This window comes from Microcaecilia unicolor, chromosome 3 (assembly GCF_901765095.1).
Source record: "Microcaecilia unicolor chromosome 3, aMicUni1.1, whole genome shotgun sequence".
Lineage (NCBI taxonomy): Eukaryota > Metazoa > Chordata > Amphibia > Gymnophiona > Siphonopidae > Microcaecilia > Microcaecilia unicolor.
Genome location: NC_044033.1, coordinates 232,912,039 through 232,933,574, shown reverse-complemented (window position 1 = coordinate 232,933,574; position 21,536 = coordinate 232,912,039). Strand labels below are relative to the sequence as shown.

Below are 21,536 nucleotides of genomic sequence, written 5' to 3'. Positions count from 1 at the left end.
CCACGTAAAGTAATGAGCAAGGGCACATAATAACATATACGGCATGTGTGGTATTGCAATTAGTGTGGTTCAGCAGTTTATAAATTTTGCCCGTCTGTGGATGTTCAAAGGAAACAATATCCATTGACAACTGACATACCGAACAACTCTTGCATGGATGATGGCCAGTAACAAAATGATCCAGTTCTAATCGTTGATCATTGTTAGTTTGAGGCAGTGAAGATGGGGCAATAATTTCTTTTAAATTCCTCCCTCTAGTGTGTGCAATTGTAACTTTTTTATCTCGAAAGCAACTGTGTTCTTCAAGGATATGCCAGTTGTTATATATAATTTTCTGAATATCTCTTGAATAGTTTGAGAACTGTAGGCTGCAAACAATATCTGGTGTTTTTCTAACATCTCGTGGTTTGAGTAATTTTTCTCTGTCAGATGTTCTCCGAGGACAAGCAGGCTGCTTGTTCTCACGACTGGGTGACGTCCGCGGCAGCCCCCACCAACCGGAAATAAGCTTTGCGGGACGGTCGACACGCAGGGCACGCCCACCGCGCATGCGCGGCCGTCTTCCCGCCCGTGCGCGACCGCTCCCGCCAGTTACTTTTTTTCCGCGACTGAGAGAGTTGTGTTTTCCCCTCTCTCTCGTTTCAGCCGCCGGATTTTTTCGACCGCGTTTACGCGGATCGTCGCTTTTGGCCTGTTCGGCCTCTTCTTCTTCTTCTTTCTCTTTTATTAAAAAAAAAAAAAAAAAAGAGAGAATTTTGCGCGTGTGGAGCACGCGCTCCTTCTTTTCCCTCGCTTTCTAGCGGGGACGCCTCGTTGCGGCCTAGTGGCCGCTCGGTCGGTTTCAGTTTTCGTGGTGTGATTTTAGCCACCATTGCCGACTTTGACTTCGCCGACGCGATTTTTCCGTCGATGTCCTCGAAGGTCCCGAGTGGATTTAAAAAGTGTGGTCGCTGCGGCCGGCCGATCTCGCAGACCGACACCCACGCTTGGTGCCTCCAGTGCCTCGGGCCGGAGCACAATCTCAAGTCGTGCGTTTTGTGTCTCGGTCTCCGGAAACGGACTCAGGTTGCGAGGCAAGTTCTGCGGGACCGTCTTTTTGGAACTTGCGCCGGCCCCTCGACGTCGACCTCGACGGCATCGGTATCGAAGACCGGTTCTTCGGTACCGGTATCGATGCCCGAGACATCGGCACCGATGGCAGCGACCCCAGGAGAACAGGTCCCGTCGGCCCGCCGGTCCGCCGGCGAGAGTGGGGTAGAGAGACCGCGTGGGCAGTCGGCCCCGGTCACTCCCTCAACTCGTGAGCCACGGGACCGAACCCTGTCGGACCCGGTACCTCGAGACCGAGGGGGATCGACCTCCTCCTCCTCCATGCCCTCCGGCGCCGGTGACGTGCACCGGAAAAAGGACAAGAAGCGCCGTCACCGGGAGCCCTCGGTGCACCCTGAAGGGGAGTCGACGCCGAAGCGTCATCGTAGAGAGGAGAGATCTCCGTCGGTGGTGGAGGTACCGACGCGTCGGGGTTCCGGCACCTCGGTGCCGTCTCCTGGCCCCCAGCAGCTTCCGGCACCGACACCCTTACCGGCCCCACCGCCTTTCCCGGCAGCGGGCCTGAACGAGTGCCTCAGAGCCATCCTTCCGGGGATCCTGGAAGGGCTGATGCGCCAGGCTGTGCCGGCGCCGGGGGTGCTTGCGCCCTCGGCGCCGATGACTGTGGCGCCGGCGAGCTCTAGCCCGGCGCCGGGGCAGTCGACACCGCCGCCGCTTGCGGTGCCGGTCTCGACAGCCACGCAGGTGGAGTCCCCGTCGACGTCGATGGAGGGAGCTCCGTCCCCGCCGGCGCGGGAGTCCTCCGCTCGACGACACCGAGACCTCGGTGCCTCGACGTCGAGCCGGGCCCGGTACCGGACGCAGCTACATGAGCTAATGTCCGATACCGAGGATGAGGACTCGTGGGGGGAAGAGGAGGACCCGAGATATTTCTCCTCAGAGGAGTCTACGGGCCTTCCCTCGGACCCCACGCCGTCACCGGAGAGGAAGCTCTCACCTCCTGAGAGTCTCTCCTTTGCCTCCTTTGTGCGGGATATGTCTATAAGCATTCCCTTTCCCGTGGTCTCTGTGGAAGAGCCGAGGGCCGAGATGCTCGAGGTCCTCGACTATCCATCACCACCTAGAGAGTCCTCCACGGTACCGCTGCACAATGTCCTGAAGGAGACGCTGCTCCGGAACTGGGTGCGACCACTAACTAATCCCACCATTCCCAAGAAAGCAGAGTCCCAGTACAGGATCCACTCTGACCCAGAGCTCATGCGGCCCCAGTTGCCCCATGACTCAGCGGTCGTGGATTCTGCTCTCAAGAGGGCACGGAGTTCGAGGGATACCGCCTCGGCGCCCCCGGGGCGGGAGTCTCGCACTCTGGACTCATTTGGGAGGAAGGCCTACCAATCCTCCATGCTCGTGACCCGCATCCAATCTTACCTGCTCTATATGAGCATCCACATGCGGACCAATGTGCAACAGCTGGCGGACCTGGTCGATAAGCTCCCGCCGGAGCAGTCCAGGCCTTATCAGGAGGTGGTCAGGCAGCTGAAGGCGTGCAGAAAGTTCCTGTCCAGGGGGATTTTTGACACCTGTGACGTGGCATCTCGTGCTGCGGCCCAAGGTATAGTGATGCGCAGGCTCTCATGGCTGCGTGCCTCTGACCTGGACAACCGCACCCAGCAGAGACTGGCTGACGTCCCTTGCCGGGGGGATAACATTTTCGGTGAGAAGGTCGAGCAGATGGTGGACCAACTGCATCAGCGGGAAACCGCTCTCGACAAGCTCTCCCACCGGGCGCCTTCAGCACCCGCCCCCACGAGTGGGCGTTTTTCCCGGGCACGGCAGGCTGCACCCTATTCTTTTGCGAAGCGTAGGTACAACCAGCCGGCCCGAAGGCCTCGTCAGGCACAGGGACAGCCCCAGCGCGCTCGTTCTCGTCAACAGCGTGCGCCTAAGCAGCCCCCTGCGCCTCCACAGCAAAAGCCGGGGACGGGCTTTTGACTGGATCCACGGGAACATAGCCGCCCTACAAGTGTCCGTACCGGACGATCTGCCGGTCGGAGGGAGGTTAAAAATTTTTTCACCAAAGGTGGCCTCTCATAACCTCCGACCAGTGGGTTCTCCAAATAGTGCGGTGCGGATACGCCCTGAATTTGGCCTCCCTGCCTCCAAATTGTCCTTCGGGAGCTCAGTCTTTCAGCTCCCTTCACAAGCAGGTACTTGCAGAGGAACTCTCCGCCCTTCTCAGCGCCAATGCGGTCGAGCCCGTACCACCCGGGCAGGAAGGGCAGGGATTCTATTCCAGGTACTTCCTTGTGGAAAAGAAAACAGGGGGGATGCGTCCCATCCTAGACCTGAGAGGCCTGAACAAATTCCTGGTCAAAGAAAAGTTCAGGATGCTTTCCTTGGGCACCCTTCTGCCAATGATTCAGAAAAACGATTGGCTATGTTCCCTGGATTTAAAGGACGCATACACTCACATCCCGATACTGCCAGCTCACAGACAGTATCTCAGATTCCGCCTGGGCGCACGGCACTTTCAGTATTGTGTGCTGCCCTTTGGGCTCGCCTCTGCCCCACGAGTGTTCACAAAGTGCCTCGTGGTGGTGGCGGCGTATCTCCGCAAGCTGGGAGTGCACGTGTTCCCATATCTCGACGATTGGCTGGTCAAGAGCACCTCGGAGGCAGGAGCCCTCCGGTCCATGCAGTGCACTATTCAACTTCTGGAGCTGCTGGGGTTTGTGATAAATTACCCAAAGTCCCATCTCCAGCCTACTCAGTCTCTGGAATTCATAGGAGCGCTGCTGAATACCCAGACGGCTCAGGCCTACCTTCCCGAAGCGAGGGCTACCAATCTCTTGGCCCTGGCTTCGCAGACCAGAGCGTCTCAGCAGATCACAGCTCGGCAGATGTTGAGACTTCTGGGTCATATGGCCTCCACAGTTCATGTGACTCCCATGGCTCGTCTTCACATGAGATCTGCTCAATGGACCCTAGCTTCCCAGTGGTTTCAAGCCACCGGGAATCTAGAAGATGTCATCCGCCTCTCCACCAGTTGCCGCACTTCACTGCTCTGGTGGACCATCCGGACCAATTTGACCCTGGGACGTCCATTCCAAATTCCGCAGCCCACGAAAGTGCTGACGACGGATGCATCTCGCCTGGGGTGGGGAGCCCATGTCGATGGGCTCCACACTCAGGGTCTGTGGTCCCTCCAGGAAAAGGATCTGCAGATCAACCTCCTGGAGCTCCGAGCGATCTGGAACGCACTGAAGGCTTTCAGAGATCGGCTGTCCTGTCAAATTATCCAAATTCGGACAGACAATCAGGTTGCAATGTATTACGTCAACAAGCAGGGGGGCACCGGATCTCGCCCCCTGTGCCAGGAGGCCGTCGGGATGTGGCGTTGGGCGTGTCGGTTCGGCATGCTCCTCCAAGCCACGTACCTGGCAGGCGTAAACAACAGTCTGGCCGACAGACTGAGCAGAGTCATGCAACCGCACGAGTGGTCGCTCCATGCCAGAGTGGTACGCAAGATCTTCCGAGCGTGGGGCACCCCCTCGGTGGACCTTTTCGCCTCTCAGACCAACCACAAGCTGCCTCTGTTCTGTTCCAGACTTCAGGCACACGGCAGGCTAGCGTCGGATGCCTTTCTCCTCCATTGGGGGACCGGCCTCCTGTATGCTTATCCTCCCATACCTTTGGTGGGGAAGACCTTACTGAAGCTCAAGCAAGACCGCGGCACCATGATTCTGATCGCGCCCTTTTGGCCCCGTCAGATCTGGTTCCCTCTTCTTCTGGAGTTGTCCTCCGAAGAACCGTGGAGATTGGAGTGTTTTCCGACTCTCATTTCGCAGAACGACGGAGCGTTGCTGCACCCCAACCTCCAGTCTCTGGCTCTCACGGCCTGGATGTTGAGGGCGTAGACTTCACTGCGTTGGGTCTGTCTGAGGGTGTCTCCCGGGTCTTGCTTGCCTCTAGGAAGGATTCCACTAAAAAGAGTTACTTTTTCAAGTGGAGGAGGTTTGTCGTGTGGTGTGAGAGCATGGCCCTAGAACCTCGTTCTTGCCCTGCACAGAACCTGCTTGAATACCTTCTGCACTTATCAGAGTCTGGCCTCAAGACCAACTCAGTAAGGAATCACCTTAGTGCGATTAGTGCTTACCATTATCGTGTGGAAGGAAAAGCCATCTCTGGAGAGCCTTTAGTCGTTCGATTCATGAGAGGCTTGCTTTTGTCAAAGCCCCCTGTCAAGCCTCCTACTGTGTCATGGGATCTCAACGTCGTCCTCACCCAGCTGATGAAACCTCCTTTTGAGCCACTGAATACCTGCCATCTGAAGTACTTGACCTGGAAGGTCATTTTCTTGGTGGCAGTTACTTCAGCTCGTAGGGTCAGTGAGCTTCAAGCCCTAGTAGCTCATGCTCCATATACCAAATTTCATCACAACAGAGTAGTGCTCCGCACCCACCCAAAGTTCCTGCCGAAGGTGGTGTCGGAGTTCCATCTTAACCAGTCAATTGTCTTGCCAACATTCTTCCCCAGGCCGCATACCCGCCCTGCTGAACGTCAGTTGCACACATTGGACTGCAAGAGAGCATTGGCCTTCTACTTGGAGCGGACACAGCCCCACAGACAGTCCGCCCAATTGTTTGTTTCTTTCGACCCTAACAGGCTAGGGGTCGCTGTCGGGAAACGCACCATCTCCAATTGGCTAGCAGATTGCATTTCCTTCACTTACGCCCAGGCTGGGCTGACTCTTGAGGGTCATGTCACGGCTCATAGTGTTAGAGCCATGGCAGCGTCAGTGGCCCACTTGAAGTCAGCCACTATTGAAGAGATTTGCAGGGCTGCGACGTGGTCATCTGTCCACACATTCACATCACATTACTGCCTCCAGCAGGATACCCGACGCGACAGTCGGTTCGGGCAGTCGGTGCTGCAGAATCTGTTTGGGGTGTAAATCCAACTCCACCCTCCAGGACCCGAATTTATTCTGGTCAGGCTGCACTCTCAGTTAGTTGTTCTTCGTAGGTCAATTTCTGTTGTTTCCTCGCCGTTGCGAGGTTCAATTGACCTGGGTTCTTGTTTTGAGTGAGCCTGAGAGCTAGGGATACCCCAGTCGTGAGAACAAGCAGCCTGCTTGTCCTCGGAGAAAGGGTATGATACATACCTGTAGCAGTTGTTCTCCGAGGACAGCAGGCTGATTGTTCTCACCTTCCCTCCCTCCTCCCCTTTGGAGTTGTGTATTTCATATTTTTTGCTAGTCATTCAACTGGCGGGAGCGGTCGCGCACGGGCGGGAAGACGGCCGCGCATGCGCGGTGGGCGTGCCCTGCGTGTCGACCGTCCCGCGAAGCTTATTTCCGGTTGGTGGGGGCTGCCGCGGACGTCACCCAGTCGTGAGAACAATCAGCCTGCTGTCCTCGGAGAACAACTGCTACAGGTATGTATCATACCCTTTCTAGCCTGTTGAAAGCCTTTAGTAATACATTTTGAAGGGTAACCTCGATCCTGGAATTTTTTCTGTAGAGGTTTAGATTGTTCTTCAAAATCATTTATTTGGCTACACAGTCTCCGGAGCCGTAGGAACTGTGATTGTGGAAGATTCTCCTTGAGACTTCTACTATGAAAACTGTCAAAGTGCAAAAACTGGTTTTGATTAATTATCCATTTATTTTCAAATTACTATATAATAATATATGAGAATGTTAAAATATTAAATGCAATGTTAAAATATTAAATGCTTTAGGTGTTTATATAGGCTTATATATGTATGCTTGATGAGTCTAAATATTAATCTTTGGTTTTACTCATTATATTAAAAAAAATTTTTTTTTAATATATTATTTCTATGTTTTGTATTCTATGTAGACCCCTGACGCAGGTGCTAGTCACCGAAACACGGCCCGTGTCGGGTCTTTTTGTCAAGGCTCATTCATTAAAGAACTGTGTTCCATTTTTAAAGGCCCGTGGTGCTGTTTTTTTTGTTTAGACTTTAGATAGTGCCATTTCCGTCGAGTGTAGAGGGCGAAAGCCGGATTGAAGCGGATCGAGGATGGCATGAGAGTAGAGAAAATCAAGGCAACAGCTGTGAACGGTTCAAGTATCTTGGAGAGGAAGGGTAGGAGGGAAATGGGGCGGTAGTTGTAGGGACAGGTAGGGTCAAGTGATGGTTTTTTGAGGAGAGGTGTGACTACAGCATGCTTGAAGGTGTCAGGGACAGTTGCAGTGGAGAGAGAGAGGTTGAGGATATGACAGATGGGGGGGGTGACAGTAGGAGAGATGGTGTTAAGTAAGTTGGTGGGGATGGGGTCTGAGGAACAGGTGGTGCATTTTGAGGAGGAAAGAAGATGAGCGGTTTCCTCTTTGGTGATATCAGGAAAAGAGGAGAAGGAGGCATGGGTTGGTTGGTTGAGGGAGTGGGCTATAGGGTGAAGAGGAGGAGATGGTTTGGTGGTGAATTCGAGGTTGATCTTCTGCACCTTGTCGCGGAAGTAGTCAGCCAGTGATAGAGGAGAGAGTGGGGGGGGGGGGGGAGCGGAGGGCACTTTGAGGAGGGAGTTAAGGGTGGCGAAGAGACGACGAGGGTTAGAGCTGAGGGAATTAGTCAATTGGGTGTAATAGTCCTGTTTGGCGAGGAATAGGGAGAACTGGAAGGAGGATAGCATGAATTTGTAGTGAATGAAATCAGTATGGGTGCGAGATTTCCTCCAGAGGCATTCAGCCGATTGGGCGCAGGAGCAAAGGTATCGGGTGAAAGGGGTCAGCCAGGGCTGGGGATTATTACGCCTTGTGGGACGGGAGATGGATGGGCAAGGGCGTCCAGAGCAGAGGTGAGAGTGGCATTGTAAGTGGAGACAGCCTTGTCAACAGACTCGGAGGACAAGATGGAAGGGAGGAGATCAGAGATACTAGAGGATAAGGTGGGAGGGTCGACAGCCTGGAGATTCCTGGAAGTAGTGGTTAGTGTTGGGCGGGACTGAGGGGGAGGGTGATGAAGTGTGAAGGTGATCAGGTGATGGTCAGAGAGAGGAAGAGCTGAGGCGCAGAAATTGGAGGGTGAGCAGGTAGAGGAGAGGACGAGGTCAAGACAGTGGCCAGATTAGTGAGTAGGGATGGTGGAGCTCAGCTGGAGATTGAAGGAGGATGTCAGTGTCACACTACATCAGAGTGAGGAACTGAGAAGCGTATGAGTCGGATGGGTTATCAGTGTGTATGTTAAAATCTCCAAGAATGAGGGATGGGGATGAGGGCTCAAGAAAAACGGAGAGCCATGCATCGAAGCCGGTAAGGAAGGAGGGGGAGGACTTGTCAGGGGGGTGGTAAATGACTGCAACTCTGAGTGGCATCGAGTAGAATAGACGGATGGAGTGAACTTCAAAGGATGAGAAGCAGTGAGACTGCAGTTGGAGGAGAGGTTGAAAACTGCAGGTGGGCGAAAGTAGTAACCCGACGCCGCCACCGCGGCCAACTGGGCGGGGAGAATGGGAGAAAAGATAACCTCCATGTCATAGGGCCGCGACTGAGGCAGAGTCTCAGGGGAGAGCCAGGTTTCAGTTAGGGCGAGCAGTTGAAGGGAACGGGAGATGAAGAGATCATAGGTGAAGGAAAGTTTGTTGCATAGAGAGCGGGCATTCCACAGGGCACACGAGAAGAGGAGGGGGGAGGAGGGGAATAGAGATGAGATTGGAGACATCACGGAAACGTTTGCATGGATAAGACGAGGGCAGGTGTGGGGGACCTGGATTGGGATTGATGTCTCCGGCAGATAGGAGAAGGAGCAAAAGAGTGTGGAGGAGGGTGAGGGAGGTAGGGCGACGAAGACGGGGTGGGCTTAGGAGGAATGGGGATGGGTTAATGGCAGGAAGGAAGTGATGAAGGTTGAGAACTAGGAGGGAGAAAGGAGAGATGGAGAAGGGATGGGTGGGGGTGGGTAGGGTGTTGCAGTAGTGAGCAGGACGGGAGAGGACATGGATGGGCAGTGAGTCTCTGTGGTAGACAACGGTAGGGGGAGGGGGAAAAGATTAGGAAGGGATAGGGCGATGAGAATGTGTTTAGGGGCCATAAGTAGTGACTGAGGAGAATGGCAGGTGGGGAGGTAGGTAGAGGGGCTGGCAGGTGGGCAGGTAGGTTAATGGGCAGGTAGATGGGCTGGGAGGCAGGCAGGTGATGGGTGAGCTGGCAGGCAGGTAGGTGAATGGGCTGGCAAGCCGGCAGGCGGGGAGGCAGTTAGGTAGTTGTGCAGGCTTGAAGGCAGGCAGGTGGTTGGTGAGCTGACAAGCATGCAGGTTGATGGGCTGACAAACAGGCAGGTTGGTTGATAGCAGGCAGGCAGATGCGATGTGACTGGAACAAGCTGGAATGGACAGACTGGAACAAGCTGGACCAGAAGGACGGACGGATGGACTGGAGCAGTAGGACTGGAACAGACTGGAGCAGTAGGACTGGAAGAGCTGGATCAGACGGATTGGAGGAACCTGGAACAGACGGACGGGAACAAGCTGGAATAGATGGACTGGAACAAGCTGGAACAGACTGGAGCAAGCTGGAACAGACGGACGGGAACAAGCTGAAATAGATGGACTGGAACAATTTGGAACAGATGGACAGGAACAGGCTGGAATAGATGGACTGGAACAAGCTGGAACGGGCGGCCTGGAACAAGCTGGAACAATTTGGAACAAACTGGAACAGATGGACTGGAACAAGTTGGAGCAGAAGACAGCGGAGCAGCAGGGCTGGGACACGCTGGAACAGATGGACTGGAACAGGCTGCAACAGATGGACTGGAACAGGCGGACTGGATCAAGCTGGAACAGATGGACTGGAACAAGTTGGAGCAGAAGACAGCAAAGCAGCAGAACTGGAACAGACTGGAACAAGCTGGGACAAGCCGGAACAAGCTGGAACAGATGGACTGGAACAAGTTGGAGCAGAAGACAGCAAAGCAGCAGAACTGGAACAGACTGGAACAAGCTGGGACAAGCCGGAACAAGCTGGAACAGATGGACTGGAACAAGTTGGAGCAGAAGACAGCAGAGCAGCAGGACTGGAACACACTGGGACAGACAGACAGGAACAAGCTGGGATAGACGGACTGGACCAGGCTGGAGCCAGGGACAGGAGCAAGCAGGAACAGAAGGACCAATGGCAAATGGACAGGGCAGCAGGGCTGAGGCAAGGACCAGAGCCAGCAGGGGTCAAAAGGACAAGAAAGATGGGCCTGAGGAAGGGGATCAACACGAGGGCCTAGGGATCAGCTGCTCCAGGTCTCCCGGCTCCCCACGCTCCCACGCCTGAAGGAATAGTGCTGCAATCAAGGAGATGGCCAGCAGCACTCCAAAGTGCCGACGTCCATGCAGATGAGTTAACTCTAAATGCAAGGTAACTGAATGAGTGATAGGAATTATAATCGTAATATCATTAGCATAGATGAAAAGATAAACTCCCAGCTTTTCCAAAATGAATGCCAGCGAATGTAAGTAAACATTAAAAAGAACAGGAGACAATGACAATCCCTGTGGGACCCCACACTGATTACACCAACACTTAGAATGATCACCATCAAATTTCACTTTATAGGAACGATCTTTTAAAAAACCTATAAACCATTTATGAACATTGCTAGTTATTTCTATACTGTCCAGAATATGTAAAAGAATATTGTGGTCTATCAAATCTGCTAAATAGGTTGAACTGTAGCACCAATGCCTTCTTGCCCTCTGCCAAAATCTTATGAATATTGTCTAACAACGAGGCAATTAGAGATCCTCTGTGTTCATCCCATGCCATTTTGAATTTCGCCATAGTGTTTTTCTTCACTACCTACCTCGGGAGGGCATTCCAGGCATCAACCACCGTCTCCATGAAGAAGAATTTTCTGATATGACTCCTAAGTCTACCACCCCGCAACATCAAATTGTGCCCTCTAGTTTTAACATTTTCCCTTCTCTGGAAAATATTTGTTTCTATATTAATACCTTTCAAGTATTTAAATATTTGTATCATATCTCCTCTGTCCCTCCTCTCCTCTAGGGTATACATATTCAGGTATTCCAGTCTCATATGTCTTTTGGTGCAATTCCCATTTCATTTGTGTTGCCTTCCTCTAGACCGCTTCAAGTTGTCTTACATCTTTAGCAAGATATGGCCTCCAAAACTGAACACAATACTCCAGGTGGTGCATCAACACCTCCTTCTGCTTGTTACTCCTCTCTGTATACAGCCTAGCATCCTTCTGGCTACCTTGTTACACTATTTCGTCACCTTCAGATCCTCAGATACTATCACCCTAAGGTCACTCTCCCTGTCTGTGTATATCAGTCTCTCACAATCTAACACATATGGCTCCCTTGGATTTCTACTCCCTAAGTGCATCACTCTGCACTTTTTTGCTTTGAATTTTAATTGCCAAACATTAGACCATTCTTCTAACTTTTGCAGTTCCTTTTATGTTTTCCACTCCCTCCGGGGTGTCTATTCTGTTACAAATCTTGGTATCATCCGCAGAAAGGCAAACCTTACCTTCTAACCGTTCAGCAATGTCGTTCACAAATACATTGAGCAGAATCGTCCCCAGCACTGATCCTTGAGGCACTCCACTACTAACTGTTCCTTCCTCTGAGTGAATTCCATTAACCCCCACCCTCTGGTGTCTGTCTGTCAACCAGTTCCTAATCCAGTTCACCATTTTGGGTCCTAACCAGCCTGTCAAGTTTATTCAAGAAAACCAACCTCAGGGTGGAAGAAAACAAGTCTAAGTGACCAGCCAGAACACAGAAGTAAAAGCTCCAAACAAAGTTTATTAGGACCCTACACGGTCCGTGTTTCGGCAACAAGCCTTCTTCAGGAGTCCATAGATCCTCTGCTGGACATCAAGTCATCTGTGAGTGCTAGGAAAAGCACAAGTATAGTAATGCTGAATCCGTCAAAAGGGGAACACAGCCAAGTAATAAACTTTGTTTGGAGCTTTTACTTCTGTGTTCTGGCTGGTCACTTGGACTTGTTTTCTTCCACCCTGTGGTTGGTTTGCTTGCGTTACTGTGGAAGGAGTGGACCCCCCACCTTTTTTTTTTTGCTAAGTTTATTCAAGAGCCTTCTATGAGGAACCGTGTCAAAGCCTTTGCTGAAATATAAGTAGATTATATCTAGAGTATGTTCTCTATCTAATTTTCTGGTCATCCAGTCAAAGAATTCAATCATATTCATTTGGCACGATTTACCTCTGGTAAAACAATATTGTCTTGGATCTTGTAGTATATTGGATTCTAGGAAATTCACTATCCTTTCCTTCAGCATCGCTTCCATTATTTTTCCAATATCCAATGTGAAGCTTACCGACCTGTAGATTCCAGCTTCTTCTCTGTCACCACTTTTGTGAAGAGGGACCACATCTGCTCTTTTCCAATCCTATGGAACCTCCCCCGTCTCCAAGGATTTATTAAACAAATCTTTAAGGAGGTCACATGAAGCTGTAGCTGCGGGACCTGTGTGCCTGCTGAGCTTCTAGGCTTCCCATCCACTTTTGAAGATATTTCGACTATTTCCATTGATTGCCAACCTGACTTTGACTAAATCTGTGGACAAATTTTTAGAAAGAATGAGCAACTCCTGACCTGCGAAACCTTTACAGGCAGATCGTGCTCGAAGTAAGCAAAGTGAGGAAAAGACAGCGTCCTCAATTGCAGGCATGGTCATGTAATTCACAGCCTCTGCTGTCTCTGAGCTGCAACACACCATCAAGCAAACGTTGGGACCAAAATTGAAATCTCTCTTGAGCCAGATTACTTGGTTTGAATCGCTACTAACAGAACTGGTCAAACGCACCACCGAGTTAGAATCTCGAGTCCCCATCTTTGGAAAACTTTACTGGTGGATCATCGGCAGAAGTGACAGCACCGAAGGCCCTGATTCAGCAACAGTCAGCAAAACTAGAAGATCTTGAAAATCGTTTGAGGCGGTAACCTGTGTTTTCTGGGAATCCCAGAAACTGTTACCGATATGAATATGATATCTGAACTGGAAACTTGGCTGGTGACTAATCTGCCACTAGTAGAGAGAATGGGTGCACCGCAGTGGTCAGAAAAAGGTGGGCGACAAAAGACCCAGGGTGGTAATTGCAAAATTTCATAATTATCTTTATAAAGCTCATACCTTGAAGCAGCATAAAGCCTGCCATGGCTGTCTTTCTTTTGATAAGATACCTGTCCGTCTATTCCAAGATTTTTCTGCAGCTTTACAGGATAAGTGCAAGGCCTTCTACCCGGTCTATGCTAAATCTGCAGAACGTGGTAAAAATTTCATGTTCCTTTCACGTACCTGGCTCCAGCGACGCGCATGATCTGCGTGTTCTGGCGCGACTGCGGCTGGTTTGGGGGTCTATTGGCGCGCGTGCCCAGCATGTGCTGGGGGTAGCGCTACTGCAGCAGGGCTCGTCATTTGATTGTCTTCCTCCCTGGCTCCTCCCCTGGGTGAGGGCACGTCCTCTGTGATGTCAGATGCCCTCAACTCTTAGGGGAAGGCCGGCTTCTGGTTCGGGGCCTCAGCTACTTTCCTGTAAGTAGCACTGGTGTACTTCTTTTCCTTTTGGCCTGAATGCTGTGTTCTTGCCTGCCTGACCTGTAAGCCTAAACCAGACCTGAATGCTGTCGTCTTGCCTGCTTGACCTGTAAGCCGGAACCAGATTTGAGCACTCCCTGCCTGACCGGTACACTTGTACCTGACTATTTTCCCAAGTGCTGCCTGCCCGACCTGTAGCCCATACTGGTACCTGGATCTGACCTTGCTCCCCTTCTGCCCTGTTCCTCCTAAGTCCTGTCGGCCACCAGAACCCAGGGGCTCAACCGCTGGGGAACGGTGGCCATCGCAGGTGAAGCTCTGGGCATTCCAACTGCTACTCCAGGAACAGGATCCATATGCTTCTTGTCTACTCCTGGTACTGAACAAGGGCTCACTACCGATGTTCGTCACCAGGACCAGCGTGACTGACCGTGACAATTCCTTTATCCAGCAATATTAAAAGACTTTATTAATGGCACTTGGAACACTTATGAACACTATTGAAGTGGCCCAGAAATTTGGAGAGTCCTCACAAGAGGGAACATGAAACCATTTATTTGTGGAGGAGCTTTCATCGCTAATCGGAGGCATATGTCAGAATATCTTTCCCAGTTTTTCACTGTGTGGGACATACGTTTTTTCTTTATTAAGATCAAAGAGTAAACTAACAGAGTCATGGCAAGCCTCATATTGGGATGTGCAGACAGGCCTGCCAATATGCATATTGTGGCTGGAGATGACTGTGGCTATCCACCTCTGTTACTACTTCGATTAAGTTCACAGTATATTGTATATTTGCAGAGAATTACTGCAGTGGTACAATTGATTTGTTTTAGTCTGTTGCAGTGGGAGTTTGGTACTAGACCTAAGTGAATTCAGTTAGACAGGGAAGCCCGGGAGGTGTGTGACCTGCTGCATTGCGTCACATTTATTTATTTGTTACATTTGTATCCCACATTTCCCCACCTATTTGTAGGCTCAGTGTGGCTTACATAGTACTGGAGAGGCGTTTGCAGACTCCGGTATGAACAAATACAAAGTGATTTTGTGGTAAGATAAAGTTCATGTGGCACAGCCACTTTAGGGTATCGTATAACGGAAGAGTTGTGTTATATCCATTACGTACTTTAGTTTTGTTATGTTTCAGAGATCAAGCATTTATATTGGATCAGCAGGGTATGCCTTTTTAAACAGGTTAGTTTTTAGTGTTTTCCAGAAGTTTTGGTGATCGTATGTAGTTTTCAAGGCTTTTGGTAATGTGTTCCACAGTTGTGTGCTTATGTAGGAAAAACTGGATGTGTAGGTTGATTTGTATTTGAGTCCTTTGCAGCTTGGTTAGTGTAGATTTAGGTACGTTTGTGTTGATTTGGATGTGTTTCTAGTTGGTAGGTCGATCAAGTCTGTCATGTATCCTGGGGCATCACCGTAGATATTTTTGTGAACCAGAGTGCAGATTTTGAAAGTAATGCGTTCTTTAATTCGGAGCCAGTGTAGTTTTTCACGGAGGGGTTTTGCACTTTCAAATCGTGTTTTTCCGAAAATGAGCCTAGCTGCCGTGTTTTGAGCAGTCTGAAGTTTCTTTAAGGTTTGTTCTTTACATCCCACATATATTCCATTGCAGTAGTCTGCATGGCATAGTACCATTGATTGTACCAGGTTGCGAAATGTTTCCCTCGGGAAGAATTGCTTCACGTGTTTGAGCTTCCGCATTGAGTGGAACATTTTCTTTGTTGTGGATGCCACTTGGCTCTCTAGTGTTAAGTTGCGGTCCATTGTAATGCCGAGGATTTTCGGGCTGTTTGAGATAGGGAGAGTGTAATCTGGGGTGTTGATAATTGTGGGGTTGTCCGCGCTGTGTTGGGATGAGAGGATAAGACAGTGTGTTTTTTCTTTGTTGAGTTTTAGTTGAAATGCATTTGCCCAAGAGTCTTTGATGTTCAAGCTGATCTTGATTTCGTTGGTGATTTCTAACAGGTTAGATTTGTAAGGAATGTATATTGTGACATCGTCTGCACAGATGAAAGGGTTAAAGCCTTGGTTGGATAAGGACTTGGCTAGTGGGGTCATCATTAGGTTGAAGAGGATCGGTGATAGCGCTGATTCTTGTGGTACTCCACAGTCTGCTTTCCACGGTGATGATATGTTTGAGTTTGATTTTACTTGATATGTTCTTGTGGTTAGGAAACCCTTGATCCAGCTGAGTATGTTTCCACCGATCCCGAACTTATCTAGTAATCTTATTAATATACTATGGTTTACCATGTCGAATGCACTAGACATGTCGAATTAAAGGAGGAGGATGTTTTTGCCTATTGCTATTTCCTGCTTGAATTTGACTAGAAGAGTGAGTAGTACTGTTTCTGTGCTGTGGAGGGGCCGAAAACCTGACTGTGATTCGTGTAATATTGAGAATTTGTTTATATAATCTGTATGTTGTTTGGTTACCATGCTTTCCATCAGTTTGACTAACAACGGGATGGATGCTACTGGACGGTAGTTAGTGATTTCACTTGTTTTTTTTCTTGGTGTCTTTTGGTATCGGGGTGAGTAGGATGTTGCCGTTTTCCTTAGGGAAGAGACCTTGCTGAAGCAAGTAATTTAGGTGGGATGTGAGGTCTGCTATGAAGCGGTCAGGGACGGATTTTGGTATCGGGGTGAGTAGGATGTTGCCGTTTTCCTTAGGGAAGAGACCTTGCTGAAGCAAGTAATTTAGGTGGGATGTGAGGTCTGCTATGAAGCGGTCAGGGGCGGATTTCATTAGGTAGTTGGGACAGGTATCTAGTTTGCAGTGAGTGTTGGAGAACCTGCTGATCGCCTGTGTAACTGTATCGACGGTAAGGAGGGTAAAGTTTAACCAGGTTCGGTCAGCCGGGTGTTCTCCAGTGGTTGGGTCCAACTCATTAAGGAAGTTTTTGATGTCAGTATTGTCATGAGGTAGCGTGTTGCGTAGGTTTACAATTTTTTCATTGAAATACATAGCAAGTTTATCTGCAGATGGGATGTCTGTATTCGTTGTAGTGACCAAGTTGGAGTCTGAGTTTGTTCATGAGTTGGTATAATTTCTTTGTGTCTTTGTAAACTGTCCCTATTTTAGTTTTATAGTATGATCTTTTGGTCTGTCTTATTGCATATTTGTATTTTCTTAGTGATTGTTTCCATGTGTTGAGTGTGTGTTTGTCTTTAGTTTTTTTCCATGCTCGTTTGAGTTTCCTGGATTGTGTTTTTAGCTTTTTCAGTTCATCGTTGAACCGTGGTATCGAGTTATGCTTTCGTGAGGTTCTTGTTCGTAAGGGTGCTATTTCATCTAGTATGCATTTGCATCTTTTATCCCATTCCATGAGGTAGTATATGGAGTCTGTTTTGTCCATTCATTGTTGTATATCAGTTGCCAGAATGTTTTTGTGTCTACATGACATCTTGTGCTGTAGGATGTGTGTTCTTGTTTTTGTTATAATCCCTTCTTCCGCCAGTGTAGGGATAAGTTTACTTTGGAGTGATCAGTCCAGGGTGTTTCTGTCCATTTAATATCTGTTGTTATTAAGTTCTGGTCTGTTGAAAGTTTGTGTGAGATGAGATCAAGTGTGTGCCCTTTGATGTGGATTGCTTGCATTTGTGGCCATTTGAGATCCCATAAGTGATTGGGTTCGATGTACGCAAGGGGAAATGGTGTTTGGAATTGGGAAACAATGAACAAGAGAGTGGGTGGGGAGGGAGGAGAAGGTTGGGTGTTTATTTTTTTGGGGGGGGGGAGGTCGTATTGTTTTTCAGTGGTTGTTCATAGTTCACTGATGTTTTTGGCTTTGAACCTGGGGGCGAGGCTGAGCGCCCCAGGGATTTCCACACTTAACCTTTTGCAAGCTACCAAGTCCCAAGTTGCATCTCATGCCTCTTGACAGTAGGCCTCTGTGCGTTTGGTGTCCTGGAATGCGTCTATCTTCACCTCCCCGATCAAGCGGCGTAAGATCCTAGCGCAATTGAATCAACATCACGCTTACATAGTATGTATCCAAGAGACTAAATTAAGTGTAACTGAGAACAAGAAACTTGTAAGGGGTTGGGTGGGGGTGGAATACCACTCCTCTTCCCCTAGGATGTGGCGGTGTTGATCTGCAAAACAATGATTTGTACAATTGACCCAGTATTACAGGATATGTATGCTTTGATTATCTCTCTGAACCTATCAGCAGCACTCGACCTGATTGACCATAGCCTACTGCTCTGGCACAGTGTACAATTGGTTCTCCTCCTTCCGTTAGGCCAGTGGTTCGCAAACCTGGTCCTGGAGGCACCCCAGCCAGTCAGATTTTCAGGATACTCATAATAAATATTCATGCGAGAGATTTGCATGTTTGTAAAATGGATGTTCATACTGGACCTTTTACAGCACATGGAGTACAGCATGTATTTTTGAACAGACTGTATCCTGTTCTAATACATGTAACTTGGATGTCCATTTGTGACATACTGACTTGGACGCTGACATTCTGAGGTGGACATTCTTTCTAAAATGCTCCCCCCCTCCCCACGCACACATTATTAGTTTTGCTTTGCTGTTTCTTTTCTTCCTCCCGCTAACTGTATTATTGGCTGTGGATTATTGGAAGCATTGTATAGATGTTTGTTTTTCATCTTATTATAGATTAGACTCTTGATTCTGACTTGGAGAGTTTTCTCACCTAAAAAAAATTGGTGTGTTCTGTTTATTTTAGGCACTAAGGACCCAAGCAGGAACCGTTACAAGTTGTTTCTGGAGTGTACACTAATTTTGACTTCAGTTGTTCCACCTGAACTTCCAATTGAGCTCTCGTTGGCTGTCAACACGTCTCTTATTGCACTGGCAAAGCTCTGTAAGTATCAGGTTCTTTTCTCTTTTCCACACTACCCCCCCCCCCCCCCCCCCCCCCCCCCACACACACACACACAACCCTATTTCTTTATCATTCTGTTTCTTGGTCTTCCCGTTTCTTGCCTCCCTAATCTTTCTCGTTTCTTTTGCTCCTGTAGTTCCCACATCTCTTTCCCATATAATCCTAGGTGCTCCTCTTCACTTCCTTCAAGAATTTCTTCCCCGCCACCTGTCATTCACTCATGCTTTTCACATATTCATCCTTCTTTTTGTATTTTCTTTATTGATTTTCCAGTAACACTTATTTCTACAAATGTTAGCTTAATTTTTGTTTTTCTAATTCTGAGGTATAACTATTTTTCTTCTTTCCTTATCTCAGTTTCATTCCTCCTCATCTCTTCCCACCCCCAGCCCTTCATTCCTCTGAGATTTCAGTACTTTCATATATATTCCCTTGTTCTACCACCAGTTCCTTTCAATTCATGTCTCTGCATTCTCCCATATATGTTTATTTGCCAGCACTTTGCTCATTCCATCTGTTTCTTTGTCCCTTACCTCCTGTATCTTCTCTTTATATCTTGTTTCTTACACCTTCAGTCTCGCCAACCTCCTTTCTATATCTCCTCTCTGTCACACAATCTTCTTTCTCCCATGCCTTCTCATACACCCCCTTTCCTTTCATACTATCTCATCTTGTTTCTAAATTCCTCATTTGGATTTGTTTGTTTGTAGATGTATACTGTACAGAACCATTCCGAATCCCCTTTGCTGGCAAAGTTCAGGTTTGCTGCTTTGATAAAACAGGAACTTTAACCAGTGACAGCCTTGTGGTTCGAGGAGTAGCTGGTCTTAAGTAAGTAGCAGACAGAAAACTGAACATTTATGTTACAGAACTTATAAATTAAGGAAATGTTACACTATTCAGTTTGTTTATGTAAAGAACCAATGTACCTACTTCTTGTACCTTTCACTGTATGTCTGTTATGAAACATTTCTTCTTACTAAGCTGAGAGCCACAATCTCAGTTCATTTCCAAGGCAGGGAGCCTCAGCCCTCTCTGGAGTTCTCATATCTCATTTTGTTTGCATCTAGTAGTTTTTCTTAATTTTTAAGTATTCTTTTTCATTCTGGTGTATTTTCTTTTTTGAAGGTTGAATTTTGTGTTAAATCTATTTTATTTTATTTATTTATGACATTTATATCCCACATTATCCCAAACAAGTTTGAGTTCAATGTGGCTTACAATAAACAGTATAGGATACATAACAAAGAATAATGCATAAGAAAGTAATTTGTTGTAAGAATCCAATTTTACAATACAATATCATAAACACACTGGGATAGCTATGGATGTTTAACATTTAAAAAATGTATTATGAATGAGAAATTGTACATGAAGCAAAGAGAAAGTTAATGGTAGTAATAAGCAATTCAGGTCATAATTAATTGTTTGAGATATGGTCGTTCTTTATGAGGGTTTGTTTGAATAGGAACGATTTAGGATTTTGTGGAATCTAGTATATTCCTGTATATTTCTTATTTTGGGTGGTAAGGAGTTCTACCATTTGGTTCCTAGGTAAGTGAAGTCTGCAGAGTGAACAGTTTTGTAGATCACTTTTTTGCAATTTGGGAAGTGTAGTCTATAGTTTCTTGCCTCATATTTAGTGTTTCTTTGAGGTAGGTTTATTAATGGTACCATATAGTCTGGAGCTGTGCCATTTAGTATTTGAAAGATGTGCCATTTAGTATTTGAAAGATAAAAGTACATAATTTGAAGGTGATTCTCGCTTTGATGGGAAGTCAGTGTAATTTGATTAATAAAGGGGAGGCACTTTCAAAACGAGAGATTTTATATATGAACCTGGCTGCAGTGTTTTGAGCTGTTTGGAGTTTTTTCAACAGGTGCTCCTTACAGCCAGCATATATGGCATTAAAATAATCAAATTGGGGTAATGTTAATGATTGTACCAATAGTCTGAATGTTTCTGATGAGAAGTAGGGTCTGATCCTTTTTAGTTTCCAAAGAGACCTGAATTTGTGATTACTAAGGAAACTTGAATTTTGGTGGACTAAGTTCTGTTCCTTAAATAGCATACATGGAACAGTGTCAAGGTAACGTTGCTTGAGGAAGACCTCATCTTCTCTGTTTCACTCTGCCTGTTTATCTCTTAGTCTTGAATTTGTGATTAATATTTGCCCCCCCCCCCCCCCCCAATGTTTGGTCTATCACTTTATTGTTAAGTTAGAGGCCAAAGTGGTGATAAGTCTAATAATAACTTATGTTATTAAACTATCTGGGGCCAGGTTAATTTTAATCAGACTTTACAGCACTTTTTCCAGTTCAGAATTGTGGTTTGAGGAGTCTACGTAGATAGTTTTGTACTGATTATTACCTGATTATTAAGGAGTGGAGGAGTAGCCTAGTGGTTAGTGCAGTGGACTTTGATCCTGGGGAACTGAGTTTGATCCCCACTGCAACTCCTTGTGACTCTGGGCAAGTCACTTAACCCTCCATTACCCCTGGTACAAAATAAGTACCTGAATATATGTAAACCGCTTTGAATGTAGTTGCAAAAACCTCAGAAAGGCAGTATATCAAGTCCCATTTCCCCTTTCCCTTTATCATAGCAGTTTATACTAATGCCTGAAGTATGGGAAATAAAGTTTTAGATGTTGAGGCTGTGATAAAAGAAGCTAATTTGGATTAACTGATGATCACAGAGACATTGTTCACAGTGAACTATTACTGGGATATAATAATACCAGGCAATAATGTGTTTCCTTATCTGGACAATTGACTGATCACGCACATCGCAGGAGAGAGCGATGAAGTCAATGCGCCTAACTATTCGGGTATTAGAGCTGCTAGGATTTATGATAAACTACCTCAAGTCCCACCTACTCCTGGTTCAGTGATTGGAATACATAGGAGCCATGCTAGATACATTGCAAGCTTAGATTTTTCTTCCTCAACATTGCAAGCTTGGGTTTTTCTTCCTCAGCTGAAAGCAGAGACCTTGAATAACTCTTGCCTCGCAGGTCCGAAGCAGCAAGCGGGTCACAGCTCGGCAAATGTTGAGATTAATGGG

General features: G+C 47.8%; 1 protein-coding gene across 1 annotated transcript in view; it reads left to right on the top strand.

Moving 5' to 3' along the window:
- Positions 1-21,536, top strand: part of ATP13A1 (ATPase 13A1) — a 343,318-nt gene that overhangs the window by 179,773 nt on the left and 142,009 nt on the right. The window contains exons 11-12 of the mRNA XM_030197562.1: positions 18,311-18,448; positions 19,180-19,300. Coding sequence (XP_030053422.1) covers positions 18,311-18,448; positions 19,180-19,300 — 259 coding nt within the window. The remainder of the gene's footprint in view (positions 1-18,310; positions 18,449-19,179; positions 19,301-21,536) is intronic.